General features: G+C 36.9%; 2 protein-coding genes across 10 annotated transcripts in view; one reads left to right on the top strand and one right to left on the bottom strand.

Moving 5' to 3' along the window:
- nAChRalpha4 (nicotinic acetylcholine receptor alpha4) overlaps positions 1–21,342 on the bottom strand; it is a 510,593-nt gene that overhangs the window by 467,567 nt on the left and 21,684 nt on the right. The window lies entirely within an intron of this gene.
- Positions 142–20,521, top strand: LOC138913195 (uncharacterized). 7 transcript variants are annotated; one of them, XM_070215904.1, is made up of 11 exons: positions 142–843; positions 932–1,256; positions 18,175–18,234; positions 18,289–18,399; positions 18,460–18,605; positions 18,703–18,827; positions 18,922–19,282; positions 19,396–19,489; positions 19,553–20,066; positions 20,144–20,305; positions 20,384–20,521. In XM_070215904.1, the coding sequence occupies exons 3-5, from the start codon at positions 18,202–18,204 to the stop codon at positions 18,514–18,516; spliced, it is 201 nt and encodes a 66-aa protein (XP_070072005.1). In that variant the 5' UTR covers positions 142–843; positions 932–1,256; positions 18,175–18,201; the 3' UTR covers positions 18,517–18,605; positions 18,703–18,827; positions 18,922–19,282; positions 19,396–19,489; positions 19,553–20,066; positions 20,144–20,305; positions 20,384–20,521. The 7 variants fall into 7 exon arrangements, with proteins under 7 accessions (XP_070072005.1, XP_070072002.1, XP_070072001.1 ...); XM_070215901.1 differs by lacking the exon at positions 932–1,256 and having other exon boundaries at positions 142–519; positions 653–843; positions 18,311–18,605; XM_070215900.1 differs by lacking the exon at positions 932–1,256 and having other exon boundaries at positions 142–588; positions 653–843; positions 18,311–18,605.

The raw sequence follows: 21,342 nt of genomic DNA, 5'->3' as shown, positions 1-21,342 counted from the left end.
GTACAAAAGTAATCATAACTAATTCCTCAAGAGAGATCCCACTTTGAAACCAGTGGCATAAAATCCGTTAAATATGGGGCTTTCTGAGAAAAATATATGTGTTTCTCTTGTGCAAGGCACATTGGTTTTTAAGATCAATGAGCAATTGAAATTTTCTGAAATAGTCTGCCCCAATTATTGCTGTGTGCACGTCACCGATAATGAACGGAAATGTAAAGTTTCGGCGAAGATCCAAGTTCAGCTTAGAGACGTACTTTCCATAAGTATGAATGACTGTCAAGTTCGCTGCGTATAGTGTCAAATCGCTCACAGTATTTTTTTGTGTAACCAGCGTTCGTGGTATGACGGATACCATAGATCCAGAATCAACGAGGAAGCGGATGTGAGATGTGCGATCGGTGACGTGAACTGCGATGAACTGCGTTAGCGTCCTTGGGATTAAAGACCTTTGACATTCTTTTGCAATACGTCGAACTTCTGCAATAGGAAGTTCGTTGATCTTTTTTCCAGGGGTCTTCGGTAAAACTGGCAAACAGATGGACTCGCTGCAGTCGTGGTATTTGTGCTGATTGGAAAAGTGGCATTACGGTTTACCGCTTCGAGCATCTTGTCTGCGATTTTTGCGAGCTTATCTAAAACCGTCTTTTCCCAGACTGTAAGAGTGGGGCAAACTGACGCCGGCATCTCTGCCAGGAAAAAAGTTAAAAATGATGTTCTCGCTGCCCGGGTCCGGAGATAGTCGTCGCATGTTGGACAGGATCTCTGATGGTCTTAAATCAGATGCAACTCCACCCTGCAGAAGTCGGATTAGTTTCGACTCTGGAGATTCCGCAAATTTTTGTGGTAAGAAATTTTTAATTGCTATGTACTTTTTTTCGTTGGCTGGTCGAATGACTAAGACTTTCTCTGCCAAAACTACATCCCTCTCCAGGGAAGAGTCACAAGGTCGAACTTGTCAGTGTCGTCGATGATCTGGTCCAATCGAATTGACCGCTCCTCTTGCGCAAATTATAGTTGTGGGTTGCTATGTGCGAATTTTGGGCAAGTGGACAGTCGTACGTGTGTGTCCGAGTAGTCTCATCCCGGTTGCCAGAAGTGCCTCGAGTTGCTGCTGCAGATCTCGAACTTGAGCAGTTAAATCAGGATTTGAATCCGGCATGATGAATGGAAAATCGGAGCGATCTCTTTCTTCGTCGAAATTTAGCCGCCTACCTTTAATTTCTCGCAAATCGTATTGGCATCTGTTCATTCAGAACGTGAGCTTCAATTTCGTACACTAAGTAACTTTTATTATGATTTTACTTTCCGGGGTCACCACTATGGTGAAGTATATTTGCCATTTAAGTTTATTGAGATTAAGAATTACAAAGATTACACCAGTTTACAAAAAAACAAGAGAGAACGCTATAGTCGGGTTAGTGTCCCATTTATACTTCTCGGCAGGGAACGAAAAAAACTGTTATTGTAAATTTTTCATACAAAAAAATCACGCACTTAGAAGGGTCCTAAAAATTTTTTAAATACACCACAATTTTTATTAGCTATTGTAGTTTACAAATCCGTAATGATTTTTATTTTTTGATTTTTATAATAAAACTCAAAAAATAACTGTTATTTTTTGATTTTTATGAATAACAGTTATTCCCTTGACATTTTTGAAAAAATGAAATAATTAAAAAAAACATGATACCCGTGCTTTTTATAACTTACTAAAAATTTGTTAAAAAAGGCAACCGTGCATATTTTATACCTATATTTTTTTTAAATTTATTTTACCCACAAAATCGCCATAAATCAAGTTTGAGTTTTATTTTTGATCACGACGAATAACTGTTATTTGTCAACTTTTATTATAAAACTCAAAAAATAACAGTTATTCTTTGAGTTTTACTTTACAAATCAGAAAATAACTGTTAAAGTGTGATTTTTAAAATAAAACTTATAACAGTTACGTTCCCTGCTTCTCGGAAATCTTTAAAGGTGTGGCCGCCAGACACATTTTAAAATCGTTAATGGGCGATTGTGGGCATTGGAGGGGGCGTGGCACTCGACTGAAATAAACTTGCGCTGCGTAGGAAGCCCAAGAATATATGTGGAAAATCTCAACCTTCTAGCTTTGTAGTTTCCGAGATCTCAGCGTTCATACGGACAGACAGACGGACAGACGGACAGGGCTAGATTGACTCGGCTAGTGACCCTGATCAGAAATATATATACTTTATGGGGCCGGAAACGCTTCCTCCTAGCTGTTACATACTTTTGCACGAATACAATATACCCTTTTACTCTACGAGTAACGGGTATAAAAATTGATGAAATACGCTCTTCATGAAACTATGATTTCCGGTTAAGTTATATCTCCCTAAGTAAGAAAAGGACACTTTTAATTTTTTGTATGGTACAGTTTATTAAAAGTGCCCTTTTCGTACTCAGGGAGATGTACCTTAACCGAAAATCATAGTTTCATAAAGTGCGTATTTCATCAATTTTTTTTTGTAAACTGGTGTTATTAATATTATAAATACACGTGTGTCGCTCGCTGATTCTCGCAGATAAATCCATTGAGTGTTGCCACCTTGTTATTTTAAGTCCGCTGGCAAGCTTCTGTTAGCGCTGATGCCATATGAGGTTGCCACATGTTCAACACAGCTGCTGGTGCTGGAAAAAAGATGGAAGCTCTAAATGAGAAAATGGATTATTTTAACCTACTTTATGGTCACTCTAATACCAAATATGCTGATGCAAAATTAAAATACTTCAAATGGGGCACACAAAAGACATACAAGAAGGCATATTTTTATTAAGCTGAGTAACGGGTATTTAATAGTGTTTTTTTCGTCGGAAAGTATGTTCAATTTTTTTGGTATAAGCCGAAGGGGGCACATTCTTTATTAACACGCCTCACAAGAAATGGTTCTTGTTTTCATGTTTGTTGTTGTCATCTAGAAAAAAAGGAATCCCGAAATCTGTGGGAAGGCGAGCAATAGTGGGGCATGTTACTACATTTGTGTTTCTGTATTTAAAAAATCGCCCGTGTCTATCACGACCGAGAATCCATAAGTCGTAAAACGCTATTTTTGGAGTAATGATGCCACTTCACCCCAAGCATCCTCCGTAGTGCGTTTGTGATGCTAATCTGAACTCTTCTTAACGACGTGTCGCAAGCGGTGCCCCAGCATGTTATTTCCCACTTTAGGGTCGGGAGAACAATGGTTTTTAAGAGCCGTACTTTGGCCTGAAGGCCGCTATCTAAGCGAAGTAGCCAGTCCGTTTTGTCCAGTTTCGTCCTTGCTGACCCACAGACACGGGCAATCTGACCCTTCCAGCATAAACGGCGGTCTAAGGTAACACCGAGGTACGTTACTTTCATCGAGAGGCCCAACATTCAAACTCGTTCAAGAATGTCTGGGCCCGCCACGTGGCCGAGGAGGGGGTGCTGCCAGTAGCTAGGAATGTCAGTATCATCTGCATGAAGAAGAACATGAACAAGAAGAGTTCCACAAACCACTGGGTTTGGGAGAAGAAAGTGTTTTCGATCCTATAAAATATATTTTATATACATTACTAGCAATACCCGAAGCGACGTTGTTCGCTACTATTAGCAAAGTATTTATTGCTGATTTTTTCATATATTCAAATTCTAATTAATATCAGAGTAAAATCCCGCCTAACCTTAGCTAAACAGCAAAACCACCTAGAACGCACTAATATTCTATCCATACACTCAGAAAAAAAATCGCCCTGAATTTTAGAAAATCGCCATACTTTTTAAGCCAAAGGCAGCTCGCCTTGCCTTTTAGAAAAAATATTTCTAAAAATTAGAAAAAAAATTTCTTAAATTTAGGGTTAGTTTTTGCAAAATTGAATAAGAAGAAGAAAAAAAATCGGGGAATCGGGAGTTATGCCGACTGGGTGGAGTCTGTCGGTGTGGGGTGTTGTTGTTGGGGTTCTCGTTTCTCAACTTATTTTTCTCTCCTCTATTTAAACACATGGATGACGTCACGATGCTTGTACACAAACACACTTTTAATCTTTAATTGTAACTGAAATAATAACTGAAATTATTATATTATTTATTAATGATAAACATAAAAATCAAATAACTTACTATCTTGAGGAAAATATTTTGGTCGCTCGCGGGATTCGAACCCCTTACCTCACAGTTTGCAGTCAAACACTCTACTAGCTGCGCCAGGGAAGCATCACGAGAGGCGCTGTACAAAGTACATTCTCATTCTGTTCTCTTGGGTTCTAGGTTTATACTCTTATTTATCCATTATGTGTGTGTTACCTTACCTAAATCCTAATTTGTATTAAAGTATACATTTTAATGCGCAAAAAAAAAAAAAAAAAGACGCAAAAAATGTCCGCCTCGACGTGGGATCGAACACACGCTTCCGAATATAAGCGTAGAAAACAAATAATCCGCTCGCATTGGACCCCTAGGCTACCGATTGGGCCAATTTTCTAAAATGTAAGGCGATTTTTTCTTAGTTTGAAAGAAAAATTTCTGAATAACAGAAAATTTTTCTAAAAGTGGATAACAAGAGGAGTTCATCTTATCAGGGTAAGTTTTTCTTATTATTTAGAAAAATATTTCTGAAAAATAGAAATATTTTCTGAATTTCAAGGCGATTTTCAAAGTATGGCGATTTTCTAAAATTTAGGGCGATTTTTTTTCTGAGATTATCCTTTTAACCATAACATACTTTACCTTAACACCGCATTAAGCCCAATATTACCTCACCTAAACCTCACCGCTCTCCTTTCTTACTCTCACCCTTGGTACACTTTTTTGGCACCTTTATTTTCTCGTCTTAACCCCAATGTAACCCATCCACACTCACCCTTCATTAATTAATAATTAACATAATTTTAACCACCTTTCTCCACCTTAACACCATTTTTTCATCTCTTTAGCTAACCTAACTTTAAATTGTTTCCTCACAATACTTGCTTACTTTAACTTTACTTTTTCTTAATAAAACTGGTTTGTCACCTTGCACATTTATCCAAGTTCCAAACGAACCTTACCTTTCTCACCTTCACCCTTCTTTTACAGTACTTGTATCCTAATCTATCTAATACCCCCCTTAGCCGCAACTTAACCCCGCATTAACCTCACTTTATTTCCACCTTAACTCCACCGTTCTGGTAGCCTGAATCTATCATTTTGGGTGCGATTTTTTTTACCGTAACTTTTTTTTCGAACAGATCTAGCTCCTATATAATATGTATAAAAATAACACACAAATATCTATGGAAGGCTACGGCCAACATGGTAAGGTAAACAAAAAAAAGATGTGCCCCAATGTCAGCAGTTGGAGTTAAATAATTCCGGAAATAAGGAAAATTAAAAAAAAAACGCACCTAAAGCTCCAACTGTTTTGGGTAAAAACTGTGGGTGTAATTCAACCTGTAAGCTTTTTGGAGAGGAAATTTTACAAAAATTCTCTTCGTGTGCCCTCCTTAACACAATTCAAAACCAATTTTTCAAAGTTTTTGTAGGTACGTTTTGGCTGGTACAATTTCCAGATTATCAACTTTGTGCGAATACTACCTTTTCTTAAATTGGAATATTATTTTTGCACGGATATATTACATTTTATTTTTTTAAGGTACATAAATGCATATGTACATTAGGGTGGTTTTTTTTTGTATGAAAAATTCTAAGGTCCTACTCTCACCCCCTTATACTTTGCGCATTGGTGCATTTAAGACATACCAAAAAGGAAAAGTATAAAAAAATGCGATTTAGTGCTTGCGCATTGACCTTTAAGTTGATCACTCATACGAACTGTTGCCCTTGATCAAATATTTTAATTTCATATAGATGGCGTAAACTTGTCATTACTTATTGAGTCTAAACATAAAGGTAACCTTGTCACCTTTACAAACGGCGAAAGAAAAATAAAATCGCTATGGCAATATAAGTTCCAATATTTAAGGGAGTCGCACCACAAATCAAACAAATATTTTTTTTTTATTTATCGCCCCCAAACTATATGCAGAATATGTGGATAAAAAGCTATTTAGATATTTTTAAAAATCTTAATGTACGTATCGTGGCCAAAAAAACACTTGCTAGGGTTTTATAACAAGTTTAGATCCCAAGTCGAAACCTAAATTTTTACTTTAGTTTGTTTTCGTAGTCTAATGAATTACGTGGACTCAACAAAATCGTCTAGATCTACATTTATTGAATCCTTCATACAAACAGACATTATAGGGTACAGGGTATTATAATTTCAGTTAAAAGTTTGCAACGCAATGAAGGAATGATTTCCGACTATATATTCTTGATCAGCATCACCAGGAGAGTCGATCCAGCCATGTCCGTCTGTCTTTTCTTGTTAAGTCGCGTTATTCGTTAAAGGACGTACTCGAATTTCCTTGCTCTCCCATACGCTAACTAGCATTTTTGCAACAAGCTGAGCACTTTCAGATAAGAAACTTTGTTTCAGAGGAACTGTCCTGTAGAGCAAAGTACGGTCCTCTTTGACGGCAAAGTTTCTTCTTCATCAAAATTGAAATTTAGCTTTCCAACCAAAAAAAGGTGCTCTCCATTTTGTTAACGATTATGAACGAAATCAAATATTTGACAAGTGTAGATATGGGAAAAGATTTACCTACCCAAAACTCATACTGGCTTACGTGCCGTATGAGTAATTTTTTTTGGAATCTTTGAGACCATTGCGCAAGCCCTTAGACTTACTTTAAAATTTTTTGGATTTTAGTTTAAGTTATTTTGCACAAATATCTTGTGTTTAAAAGGGTGAGATAAAAATTCCTTATAAAAAACCGCCCTAATGTACATATGTATGTTTGTATACGCATTTAATCATTACAAACTTATGTACATGCCAATTTATCGATGTGTGTGTGTGTCATTGCGTTTCTTGCATGCAATATGACGACTGAAAGTTTTTCCCTGCTCTCCCCTTGAAAACCAATCCAAAATTTGCATTTAACGGGTTGGCATACACTTTGACTTAGAATTGCATCCATTAGATAATCCATTCTAATATCCAAAGAGTAAAATTTTGATCAAGTATTTCCAAACCAGAAAAAATCATTGGCCGCCTCTCTTTCTCTTCAAATGACTCTCTCTCTCTGCTCACTACTCTCTCGCTCGAGCCGAATTTAATAAAGTCCTTTCTTAGTGCACACCTCCTCTAACACGCGATTCAGACCCAATTTTTTCCATAATTTTAGGTCTTATGGTTTGGGCTGGGGGAACATGACGCAAATCGACATCTACTCTTTTATAGTAATACTCGATATTTACATTATATATACATACATTTTCTTGGGTCACAAGTTTGATTTGTCTGAATATTATTTTACTTATGCTACAAAAAAGTTAACTCGTGTATAGATTTGACCGACAAAAAGTTAATTTTTTAAATTTAATACTTGCTTGTTTTTCCAAATCAAGTTAAACGAGGACGGAAGCTAACTTCGGCAAGCTGAAGTTTTAATACCCTTGCAGATTTCACTAATGAAAACTTGACTAAAATAGCAACATGAATTAATAAACAACAAAATATTCTATAATTGAAAAAATAAAAATTTAAAATTTTTCACCCTATTGTTCCTATGGGAGCTATATGAGATAGACGTCCGATCGGCACGCGCTTTTACCCTGATCAAGGTACGCACAAAAAAATACGATTTGGAAGTTTCATGGGAATAGCTTATATTTTGTGCGAAATATCCTGAAAAACGTCAAATTTTGACCGATTTCACCCTATTGTTCCTATGGGAGCTATAAGATATAGACATCCGATCGGCACGGGCTTTTACCCTGATCAAGGTATGCGTAAAAGAATAAGATTCATGTCAAAAGCTCTTACACTGAGCGAAATATCTTCATTTTGTGAAAGCTATATCCGATTGTTCCTATGGGAGCTATAGGATATAGACGTCCGATCGGGTCGGCTTTCAAAATTTATCTGCGTACACATATTTTAGGCGCTAGCTTTTAAGCTTCGCAAACGGTATTGAAACAGACGGACAGACGGACATGGCTATATCGACTCCCCTATTGATCCTGATCAAGAATATATATACTTTATGGGGTCGGAAACGTCTCCTTCACTGCGTTACAAACTTCTGACCAAAATTATAATACCCTCTGCAAGGGTATAAAAATCACTAATATTTTAATTTCTTAAAATCAAAAGCAAATTAAGATAAAAAAAAAAAAAGCATAGCCACCGAAAAAAAAAATTTGTTATACCCGTTACTCGTAGAGTAAAAGGGTATATTTTAGCAAAAGTATGTAACAGGGAGAAGGAAGCATTTCCGACCCTATAAAGTATATCAGGTGTGTCCCAGAAAACACTAGAGTTTTTTCGGAGAGTTGCTTTCAAAAGCAAGAAACAACTAAGAAACTCCCTTGATTTCCTTACATAATCAAAAGCAAAACAAAAAAAAATTGTCGGGTTCCCTCAAACCTGAATTTGATGCTTTTAAATGCCAATTTTGAACATATCTGCGTCATTTTCATAAATTTTCAAGTGTTTGTTAACCTTTTTTTCGAATTAATTTTGAAGATTTAACAAAATTATGTGTTCAGCGGCTTAATTTAAAATGCTGATCGAAAGAAATTCAAATGTATCGGATGAAACTGAGTAGCCCTTATGTTGTTTTTCATACAAGTGCGTGTCAAAGAGCAAACTTAAACCCTTTTTTTTCGGGGAAACCGACATTTTAGGAGGTTGTTTTTAGCAACACAAATGTCGGGTTTTTCATGTCAAAAAGATTTTGAATATTGGCTACAAAGGAAAAAGTTGTAAAAATGCCTCTAGCTATAGAAAATTGCTTTTGGGTTGTTTTTTATTGTTAGAGTTTTCAGGGACACACCTGTATATATTCCTAAGCAGTAAGCGCCACGCCCATTCTAACGCCCACAATCGCCCACTTAAGATTTTAGAATGTGTCTGGCGCCCACACCTTTAAAGATTTCCGAGAAGTATAAATTCAATTTTGTTGTGTATATTTATACCTATCGAAATTTCGACGTTAAAATCGGACCATTCATTAAAAAGTTATGCGCAATCAAAATTTTATATATCTCCCTCGCTCTCCCTTTAGCTGAGTGACGGGTATAGTCGGGTATAGTCGGGACACCAACCCGACTATAGCGTTCTCTCTTGTTTAAATTTCAATATATGCATAAGTAAAATCGGTTTTTGTAAAATGGTGAAGTTCTTAAGATTTCGAATTTTTTATAAAAACCCCTCCGATAAATCATGAAACGGCTAGTTTTAAATGTATTTTCAAATTTTACGTTTTTCGACTTAAAACATTGTAATTAACGCAAGAACGGAAGCTAACTTTACACTATGAATAAAAATCCCAATTATAATTATTGTTCATAAACCTATTTATTATACCCTTGCAGAGGGTATTATAATTTCAGTCAGATGTTTGCAACGCAGAGAAGGAGACGTTTCCGACTATATAAAGTATATATATTCTTGATCAGCATCAATAGCCGAGACCATCTAGCCATGTTCGTCTGTCCGTCTGTCCGTTTCTATGCGAACTAGTCCCTCAGTTTTGAAGCTATCGCGATGAAACTTTCCCAAAAGTCTTCTTTCTATTGCAGGTAGTACATATGTCGGAACGAGCCGGATCGGATCACTATATCTTATGGCTGCCATAGGAATAATTAACATAATAATAGAAAAAACTTTATAGAAAGTAGGCTTTTTGATTTTTGACAATGTAAAAACAACATTTTAGGTAGGCATACCTGCAAGGGTATATAAACTTCGGCTGGCCGAAGTTAACTTCCTTTCTTGTTTTTATAATTAATTTTTATGTATAGACTATTCTAATCGATTCTAGACATCTTCATTTGAAAAAAAGCCTTCCAAAAATTGTTGGTGGCAAATCTGTAGTTTTGCCACTGCAAAAAAGTTGGCTGAACTGTGAACTGTATAGATTTAAGCTAGCAATTATGTTTGTGTTTGTAAAGTATAACTTCCCTTCAGTTCCAGATGTCACTTTTACTCGTGAATCACGTGGTGAATCACCGAGGACAGGTCATTTGTACCTCAAGACGCACTCATGACGCCACATAGAGAAAATTGTACCGGAGTTCCGCTTTTTCACTCGGTGCAACTCAAATGACATTTTTTCGAAGTCACCGGGGATAAACCATGTGCGTTACACGAATTTTTCATTTGAGATGTCTCCAACCGGAGACGAGTCCCGAATGATTTCACGAGAGATGATGAAAATCCATCATAAAATACGTACAAATTTATTTTTAACTTTTATTTGCTCTTTCATTTTATAAATTTTATTTTCAGTTAAATTGTTTTACTTATATTTTCGTACAATTAATTACACAGGTACACAGCCAAAAATTTCCACGAACCATTTCAAGTTTTCCATGATATTTGGGTGCTCCTGAGTAAAAGTCCCATACAAAATTATTTTCCATCACCTACAGGTTCCGCGGTATAGCTAAGAATACAAAAAACCGATGTTTGCCGACATTTTGAATTACGTGGCCTATATAATTGGACCAACCTTTATTATTTTCGGTAGGACCTACTCTCAATACATCAAGGCATTCCTAAAAAATAGTCCCCATTGTGAACCATTGCCCATGTTTTTGGAATTCGACGCCAAAGTTGAAAATCCCAAAATTGTAGAGATTTTTCTGATGGAAAAACAATTCTGAGGATTAAATCTTGAATGGAAGTAATTTTAACTATTCATTGTATCTATTGTTCATTGTATGCTTTAATTTCGGTTTACAGCGTTTTCATGAGAACATTTTATTGGATTTCTTATACTAATAAAACCGATTTTTTTATTTCATTATCTACTCCTAAATGTTGTCAAATTTTGAATAAGTCATGGCAACCTCTAAAACTAAGAAACTAAAATACGTTCACTGAACATACACAGAGAAATGTAAATGTTTACTCCCATTCTGTAGGATGCCTTGACTTTTTTAAAATTTGACAACATTTAGGAGTAGATAATGAAATAAAAAAAACGGTTTTATTAGTATAAGAAATCCAAGAAAATGTTCTCATGAAAACGCTTTAAACCGAAATTAAAGCATACAATGAACAATAGATACAATGAATAGTTAAAATTACTTCCATTCAAGATTTAATCCTCAGAATTGTATTTCCATCAGAAAAATCTCTACAATTTTGGGATTTTCAACTTTGGCGTCGAATTCCAAAGACATGGGCAATGGTTCACAATGGGGACTATTTTTTAGGAATGCCTTGATGTATTGAGAGTAGGTCCTACCGAAAATAATAAAGGTTGGTCCAATTATATAGGCCACGTAATTCAAAATGTCGGCAAACATCGGTTTTTTGTATTCTTAGCTATACCGCGGAACCTGTAGGTGATGGAAAATAATTTTGTATGGGACTTTTACTCAGGAGCACCCAAATATCATGGAAAACTTGAAATGGTTCGTGGAAATTTCACAAAGTTTAATTTTGTGTTCCTGTGTTAATAATAACAAGAGGGAACGTTATAGTCGGGTGCCCCGACTATCAGATACCCGTTACTCAGGTAAAGGGAGTGCGAGGGAGATGGAGATAGAGATAGAAAACGTTGATCACGCATAACTTTTTAACGAATGGTCCGATTTGAAAAATTTCTTCTACATTTCGATAGGTATTGATAAACACAATAAAACTGCATTTTTACTTTTCCAAAATATTAAAATTTTTTAAATCGTTAATAAGCGATTGTGGGCGTTAGGGGGGGCGTGGCACCATTTTGAAACAAACTTGCGCTGCGTAGGAACTCCTAAAATCTGCATGCAAAATGCCAATCTTCTAGCTTTTATAGTTTCTGAGATCTCAGCGTTCATACAGACAGACAGACGGACAGACGGACAGACGGACAGACGGACAGACGGACAGACAGACGGACAGACGGACAGACGGACATGGCTAGATCGACTCGGCTAGTGACCCTGATCAAGAATATATATACTTTGTGGGGTCGGAAACGCTTCCTTCTAGCTGTTACATACTTTTGCACGAATCTAGTATACCCTTTTACTCTACGAGTAACGGGTATAATAATAAATAATACCCCTTGTTTTTTTTGTTTTTAATATTTATGTAAGATCGAATTGGTCCGGATACGGTGAATATTTTCCCAAGGATCCTAAAAATATTAAAGACCTTTTACCTTTTTAAATCCAGTAGAGACCGCAGCGAGATCCAAAGCATTTTTAGCGCTGGCCACGGGAAATGTATGTACACTGTACATTGTACAGTTTGTCAAGTTATTGTTTGCAAAATGAACAAGAAAGAAAGCTAGCTTCGGCCAGCCGAAGCTTATATACCCTTGCAGATCGTTCCTATTAACTTACAAATCGCAAAAATTTTAAATTTCGTATTATTTTAATATTATTTTTTCTATCCTTCCCTATTGCAGCTATATAATATAGTCGTCTGATTTTTGTTAAGTTTAATTCAAAACTCTGAAATATTAAAAAAAAATCATATACCACAGTATAAGAGAATACAATAAAAACCAACGGAGCTATAATTTGTTTCCAATTAATTTCCCATTAATTTTTCGATCGTTCCTATGGCAGCTATATGATATAGTCGTCCGATTTTGATAAAATGAAAATTGAAATTCGGAAATATTTAAAAAGAGTCATGTTCTAAAGTAGGAGAGAATGCAATAAAAACCAAAGAAGTTAAAATTTATTTCTGTGTATCATTCCCATTAATTTTCCGATCGTTCCTATGGCAGCTATATGATATAGTCGTCCGATTTTTAAAATATTTTATTCAAAATTCTAAAATATTTAAAAAATAATATTTCCAAGAGTAGAAGGTTTTATTTCAAAAAACACCGAAGCTAGAATTTTTTTAACGTTTCCTTCCTATGGGAGCTATAAGATATAGTTATCCGATCCGGTTGGTTCCGACTTATATACTACCTGCAATAGAAAGAAGACTTTTGGGAAAGTTTCATCGCGATAGCTTCAAAACTGAGAGACTAGTCTGCGTAGAAACGGACGGACAGACGGACGGACAGACGGACATGGCTAGATCGACTCGTCTAGTGATGCTGATCAAGAATATATATACTTTATGTGGTCGGAAACGTCTCCTTCACTGCGTTGCAAACTTCTGACTGAAATCATAATACCCTCTGCAAGGGTATAAAAATGACATACACATTATTTTTTAAATGAGAAATGCATAAGCAAATACTAGATTTTTTAACTTTTTTCTTTTGGAATATTGTTTATTAAACTATTATTATATATATAATATATATATAATAATATAATATATAATAATATATATATAATATATTATATTATAATTATATAAGATAATTATCTTTCCGATTGCATCAAAACAATTTCAAATTTCAAATTTCTTGATTTGCAAAATGCAAAGAAGGATTTGACTTATAGCTATAGCTTGAAAACGGCTAAAGTTATTGTACTTTTTTTTGGAGGGGTCCTCGTCGTGAATGACCTCCATTTATACGACCCGGAATTGAACGTCTAAGGACATTTTTAATTATGCTTTTTAAGGATCTTCCTTCCTAACACTAGTATTTTTTTATTAATGCGTTATCGGCTGTGCTTTGAACCAGAGGTACCAGATTTTCAACTAGGGTTTAAGTCGGGACTTAGGAAAGGACTGTTGGTAACTTTGTTATCTTGATAACACAGTCGTGTCCTAAAAAACAACAAGTTTTATTACCAGTCTTGGTCCTGCTAGCATTTTTAATGCAGTTTTTTCCCGTGTTGAATGGTTTTTTTTTTGCCAATTCCCTTTAAGGAATGTCCAACGAGAAATCCTGCATCATTATTTTATCAGAAATGTAACCTTGTCGAATATAGAAGGAACAATGAGGTTCAGTTTGCATTAAAATGCATTCAAACATGGTTACAAAATTTAGACTATCGACTGGCGTTATTTCCTGCACATTTCTGATAAAATAATGATGCAGGATTTTTCGTTGGAAATTCCTTTAGGTTAATGTTAACCTACCGGTTATTTTAATTAATATCAACTGCACATATATAGGTGTGTATTTTTAACGATGCCATTTATGCCGGCATTTTTGCATTTTTTCTCACTTTTACAACTTTGACGACAACTTTACAACTAATGAATGGAACTCAATGCACTGTATAAGAAAGTTCGAGAGCATTTTATTACCTGTAAAATGAGTCATTTATGGTTGAAATCGATTTTAGAAATTTCAATATTTCGGAAAACTAAAAATGCAGTTTTATTGTGTTTATGAATACCTATCGAAATGTAAAAGAATTTTTTTAAATCGGACCATTCGTTAAAAAGTTACGGCGGATCAAAGTCCCTTTAGCTGAGTAACGGGTATCTGATAGCACCAGTTTACAAAAAAAAATCGATTAAATATAACATGAATGAAACCTTTGTTTTCCGGTAAGGTACGTCTTCCTGATTACGAAAATGGCACTAAAATTTTTTTTATGGATAAAGTTTTTTTAAAGTGTAAAAAACGTTTTTGACGTTTTTTTAATTTCTAACTTGAGTTATGGTTAACCCATTTCAACCATAAATGACTCATTTTACAGGTAATCCATTCGTTAATTTAGAAGCTACATTTTGTCAAAGTTGAAAAAGTTAGAAAAAATGCAAAAATGCTGGCATAAATGGCTTCGTTAAAAATACACGCCTAAAAACCGAAATTATTTTTATAACTTCTACTGGTAGAAGGTGCTTTGACAAGAAAAACAAGCTATTGATTATTACAATCCATTAGCAAATTAATTTGATATGCATTTTTGAAGCTTTCGACAACGGTGTTTTTTTGGCCGTTTACAGCTGTTAACTGACACAACAGGGCTCTAACAGGGCTGTAATACCCGTTTTTCCCAACGTAAAAAATCGATATAAAATCGAGCTATTGATAGATTTTTTTGTTGATGGTCTTGTTAGTTGACTGAAAGATGTATCTTTAAGTAAAGGTCATAAAACTAATTTCGGTTTTTAGGCGTGTATTTTTAACGATGCCATTTATGCCAGCATTTTTGAATTTTTTCTCACTTTTACAACTTTGAAGAAGTGAAGATCTCAATGCAATGTATAAGAAAGTTGGAGGGCATTCTATTACCTGTATGAGTCATTTATGGTTGAAATCGGTTAACCATAACTCAAGATAGAAATTAAAAAAGTGTCAAAAACGTTTTTTACACTTTAAAAAAAAATTTATCCATAAAAAAAATTTTAGTTGCCATTTTCTTAATCAGGAAGACGTACCTTACCGGAAAACAATAGTTTCATTCATGGTATATTTAATCGATTTTTACTCGTAGAGTAAAAGGGTATATTAGATTCGAGCAAAAGTATGTAACAGGTAGAAGGAAGCGTTTCCGACCCTATAAACTATATATATTCTTGATCAGGATCACCAGCCGAGTCGATCTAGCCATGTCCGTCTGTCCGTCTGTCTGTCCGTCTGTCTGTCTGTATGAACGCTGAGATCTCAGAAACTACAAAAGCTTGAAGGTTGAGATTTCCCACACATATTCTTTGGCTTCCTACGCAGCGCAAGTTTATTTTAGCCGAGCGCCACGCCTCCTCTAACGCCCACAATCGCCCACTAACGATTTTAAAATAGGTCCTGCGCCCACATCTTTAAAGATTTCCGAAAAGTAATGTCGAAATGTAGAAGACATTTTTCAAATCGGACCATTCATTAAAAAGTTATACGCAATCAAAATTTATATATCTATCTCCCTCGCACTCCCTTTAGCTGAGTTACGATTATTAGTCGGGATACCAACCCGAGTACAGCGTTCGCACTCCCTTTAGCTGAGTGACGGGTATTAGATAGTCGGGACACCAACCCGACTATAGCGTTCTCTCTTGGTTTTTGTAAACTGGTGTAGTCGGGGCACCCGACTATAGCGTTCTCTCTTGTTTTTTGTAAACTGGTGTAATTTTTCACCTTGATTAGAATTATATTAATAATAGAAGATTAGGAAAGCAGGCCGTGAACATTGATTTGAATAATTAGTTTTTTTAATACTTTCAATGCTATTTGCATTTTAAAACACAAAAAATGTAAATGCCACTTTATGTATGCAAAAGAATATCAGTATTATCATTAATTTGAATTAAAGCGTATCTACTTTACTATACTCTACTCTAATTTTTATGAAGATACAAATTTTAATAATATTTTTGTATTTAAAATATATTAATTGACCAATTGGACTTTTGGAATATTATAAAATCAATTCAAATTACAAACTTAATTTGTTAAATATATTTTTATAGTAATGCGTTTATTCTACTACAATGTTCGGCTCATTTATTAGATCCACTTTTCCTCTGCCTATACGATTTTACGTAGGTGCGAGCAAGACAGATATATGTCGGCTGCAATGAGCAATCAATGAGTAAAATTGTAAAAACCGATGGATACTTTTCGTATTTTTTGGTATTTTAAAATGCCTCAATACGGTACTACCTGGACCGATGAGTAATTGAATCTAAAAAGTAGGCGAGAGTGAGGTAATTTCGTCACTGGGGCAATTTCGTCACTTGCAATATCTCGGAATCCATAACTCTTAAAAATATATAATTTTTTTGGTTTAGTCCTTCAAGACGGCATGACACAAACAATGCGATTTTTTTGCACAGAAGGCCAAGATAATTAAGCTATAATATTAAATGTGTTTTAATAGTTCAAAAGCTACATTTAGTTCTCAACGAAATTTTTTTCTGTATGTCACAATTCAAAAGGGATAAGATACAGGTTTTTTATATAATACACAGTGCTATAATGCGCATTTCTGCGTTAGTGATTTTTACTTTGCGCCTAATTTCGGAAGAAAAAGAATTATTTCTAAAAAAGTACTGTGTGGGGAAATTTCGCCACCCTATGCTTAGAGTAAATTCGCCCCTATTTTAAATACATATTTTTTTATTTGACGAGCTGGCTAACGTCAACAAAAATGGTACGCTTGATCAGTGTAGCAAATTTACAGGAGTAAAATTCCTTCCATTTTTCAGTTGACGAAATTGCCCCAGTGATGTGGCGATTTTACCCCCCTATGTGGCGGGTTTGCCCCAGTATATTGGTTTTACTTTTTAATTTTTTATAAATCACCAAGGTAATTAAAAAATAAGGGGAATGTCGCATTTTAAAGCTTGGTGCTAACCGCATTCAACAATACATATATAAATATGATAACGTGTCTCAAGATGGACAAAAAATAGCTTTGAAAAAATGCTGACGAAATTGCCCACTCTCCCCTACAATTTTGCTTATTCTTTAGAGCTACTGTGCATTGGGATCAATAATAAAAATTGATTTGATTCTTTTCGGTTGAATTGTCAAACCATTTGCGACTAATAATGTGCTAAAAACAAATATGTTATGTCTCGACTTATTTTGGTGATCCAACCATCGGATTCCGGCTAGCAATCGGATATCTCAAGCGTGAGTATGACCACGATGGTTGGATTTGTCGGCACACAGTATTATTTATTTTATTCAGACTTGATGACACTTTAAAAATGAATGGAAACAAGGACTGCGGACCTGCTGTTAATGGCCGCGGAATACACCCTCCCATCCTTGAGCTGATGTACCTTTCAATCAACTCCCCGACACTGGATACTGGGTCTTTTACGCGTCACCTCACCCCATTTTTAACTCTCTACTCGCTCATTTTTCTTTTCCACTTTAATTCACAAAGTTCATATAAATGACATTCATTTCTTAACAATTCCCTAACCTGGGTACCACAGGGACGATTACATCACACATGAATAAATAGTTATAAGTATAAATAAATGAATAAATAATATATATATATATAGGGTTACATTAATATTTTAATTTAGTAGAAGCAGATTCGTAGTTTGTAGTTTGTAGTTTGTGGTTTGTGGTTATTGTTGATTATTATATGGTTTTATTAACTTTAACACTAAACTTAAAATAAAAAAAACCTGGCACCACCCAGATGTGGGCGGCGATAATCAATTTTCCTATGGTTTCCTCCAAGTTTAATTCCTTTTCCTCGCAGACTCCCAGACTTTGAATTTGGCGCCGGAAGCTGCGAACACAAAAACACTTTAATTTATATTTTTTTTATCTACAACTTGCACTCTCACATTGGAATTTTTTTTCCCACAGGCACGACTACTCTTTCTCCGCTTCTAGATGGGTCTGATTTGCCCTTTAGTTGCCCTTCTTGTAAGTCGGCTCAATTCCATTTTCGAGAGAGAGTTTTCCGAAATTTAAACCTAGCTTAAGCCCACTATTCTACTAGTTCCGCCACGAACCAGCACGACTCCGGAACCAGTTCTCCATTCCCAGGCCATCCCTAGTATCGGCATCTGTTGCTCCTCTCTAACCCAGGTACGCGGTCGTTTGGTATGTTTTGATTTTGTTAATGCTTATTTTCTTTATTTCTGGCAGACCATAACACCACACTACGGTTTCGTTTACTTGTCAATGGAACAGGAGTACAATTGAGGCTGCCAGTAGCCCAACGCAGGCCACGCCCACGCCCTGAGATATATTCGTCCTGCCGTTCTGAAAGGGTTAGCCGGGCCATTACTTGGGTACGTATTTGCACGTATGCATGTACCTATGCTGCAATTATTGTTTCAAATCTTTTGCATGAAATACTCCCAATCGTTTCCCTTGTAATGTTTCCAGCTCATATAGGTTATTCCCTACGGGTCTTACTATGCGGCACTTGAAGTATTTGCGACAAAACTTGGCATTTATGTTGTTCTTGAAATCGCTGAGGATGAAGTTTCGCTTAAAGATTTCTTGGCCAGGTAGGTACTTGATTTCTTTAGCTCTTCTATTATATTGTTTGGCTGATCTCTCATATGTTTCATTAATGCGTTCTGTTACCTTTTCTCTTATTAGTTGAAGCCGATCCGTTCGAGATAGACTCTGTATCTGGGCGTCGTTTACGGCGTCTAGTTTTCGGGCTATCCTATAATCCTGCCCGCTCAGGAACATGTGTTGGCCAAACATGGCAAAGTATGGGGAGACACCAGTGCTATTGTGGACGGCACTTCGCAGAGAACCTTGAATCTCGACTATCTTGTCATCCCAACGTGTGTGGTCTTCCCCTACATGGATCCTAATAGCCGCAAGTACGGATTGGTTCACGCGCTCTGAGGCATTCGACTGTGGAGCATACCTGCCGGTCCTCTTATGACGAATTTGATACTTCTCCAGGAAACTTTGAAACCGGCTTGCTACAAATTGGACTCCGTTGTCGGTGAGTATTATCTCTGGAACACCAAACTCATGCCATATTTCCGACTCCAGATATCTGACGACTGCGTCTGCTGTCGCTTTTGGCATTGCTTTTAACCAAACAAACTTCGTCAGATGATCCAGCACTACCAATATGTAGCAGTTGCCCCTTTTCGACCGTGGATATTTTCCCAGGAAATCCATATACAGCTGCTGCATGGGTCGTGAGGTGATTGTTTGTTTGCCCATTTTCGGCCTAGTCATCTGGGTTGTGTGTTTGGTTTCCTTGCAGATGTTGCAGTCTTTTACATAGTTTTTCACCTGGATTGCCATTTTGGGCCAGTAGTAGAACTGCCTAAGCCTGTTAAGCGTGCGACCTATGCCTCCATGCATCGCGGTATCGCTGTCGTGTGCTTGCTGGATTAACGTATTAGTTAACGCTTCCGGAATCCACAGCTTCCACGGAAATTCCTGTGTGTCCCCGGTCACAAAGTCTACTCGCTTGAGCAAGAGGCCGTCTTCCACCACTAAATCTGGAAACTGCTCCGCATTTTCCTTCACCGTTTGGATTCTTTCCAGATACTCGGGACTTTCGAATTCAATGGTTTCAAAATCGAACACCTCAATGGCTTCTACCTCCGGGATACGGGACAACATGTCTGCCACCACGTTATCTTTCCCCTTCCGGTGCTCTATTTGGAAATCATATGCCTGTAACGCCAACGACCACCGCGCCAATCGTCCGTTTAGGTCTTTTAGCGTCATGAGCCATTGAAGACTGGAATGATCGGTGATGACTGTGAAGGGTAAGAGTTCTATATATGGGCGAAATCTGTTCACAGCTTTCACTGCGGCTAAGCACTCCTTTTCTGTCACCGTATAGTTCAATTGAGCTCCTCGCAGCTTCTGAGAGTAAAACGCTATCGGTCTCTCATTTCCATCCACATCCATTTGGAAGAGAACCGCACCAATCCCCACATGGCTCGCGTCGCATTGGACGAAGAATCTGCTCTGAAAATCTGGATGTATCAGCACGGGAGCTGAGGTGAGTGCTGTTTTCAGTTTGTTAAATGCCTCTTCTGCTGCAGGTGTCCACTTGAACTTGGTCTTTGACTTCAAACAGTCCGTCAGAGGCGCCGATACATCTGAAAAACCTCGAATGAACCGCCTGTACCATCCAGCTGTTCCTAGGAAACTCCTCAACTGTCTCACATTCTTTGGCACTGGGATCTTGGCTATTGCCTGAATCTTCCCCGGATCTGTCCTCAAGGAGCCCTCTCCGATTACAAAACCCAGATACTTCAGGAATCGGAAGCAGAACTTGGATTTGTGTAGCCCGATCGTGAGGTTGGCGTTTTGTAAACTCTTGGCAACCTCGGTAAGTATCCGCATATGATCCTTGAACGTTTTCGAAATAATCAACAGATCGTCTAGGTACACAAAGACGTTGCTCCTGAGCTTCTGAGGGATGACCCGGTCCATGAGTCGACATAGCCGTTGAGCAGCGTTACATAAACCGAACGGCATCCTCCGAAATTGATACAACGGCCTTCCCGGGATGGTGAATGCAGTGTACTCCCTACTTTTTTGGTCCAGCTCAATTTGCCAGAACGCATGCTTTAAATCCACACTGCTAATGTAGATGGTTTCATCCACTCGGCTCAGAATCGACTCTATATTCTGCAATGGGTAAGCATCCTTGATCGTTACCTTATTGAGTTTCCTCGCATCTAAGCATAACCGGTTTTTCCCAGGTTTTTGGACCAGAGTAACTCTATTGTTCCAAGGGCTTTCACTAGTCTCGATTACACCTAATCGCAACATTTCGTCTACTTCCGCATAGAGCAATTCCTGGACTTTTGGTGACACCGGATAGAACCTTTCCTTGACTGGGACTGTTCCTGCCTCCAGTTGTATGGAATGCGTTTCCAATTCCGTCAGTCCCATGCCGTGTCTTTCGTAAGTTAGAAACTTATCCTGTACTAACTCCAACTGTGTTTTCTCTTCCTCAGACAGGATGTGTGGTTCTACCGGTTCGCTCGTAACATGGAACTCATTCTCAATCGACGACAATTCACCTAC

This window comes from Drosophila takahashii, chromosome 3L (assembly GCF_030179915.1).
Source record: "Drosophila takahashii strain IR98-3 E-12201 chromosome 3L, DtakHiC1v2, whole genome shotgun sequence".
NCBI classification, from domain to species: domain Eukaryota; kingdom Metazoa; phylum Arthropoda; class Insecta; order Diptera; family Drosophilidae; genus Drosophila; species Drosophila takahashii.
The sequence above is the reverse complement of the archived record's forward strand: the minus strand, read 5'-3'. Positions and strand labels throughout refer to the sequence as shown.

Excerpts from the sequence above, each read along its gene's own strand:
- LOC138913195 (XM_070215901.1), top strand. The coding sequence starts at position 708 with ATGATGTTCTCGCTGCCCGGGTCCGGAGATAGTCGTCGCATGTTGGAC. Across the intron at positions 844-18,174 it reads AGATTCCGCAAATTTTTGTG|GCACGACTACTCTTTCTCCG; the intron begins GTAAGAAATTTT and ends TTTTTCCCACAG. Across the intron at positions 18,235-18,310 it reads GCCCTTTAGTTGCCCTTCTT|TTCCGCCACGAACCAGCACG; the intron begins GTAAGTCGGCTC and ends CTATTCTACTAG.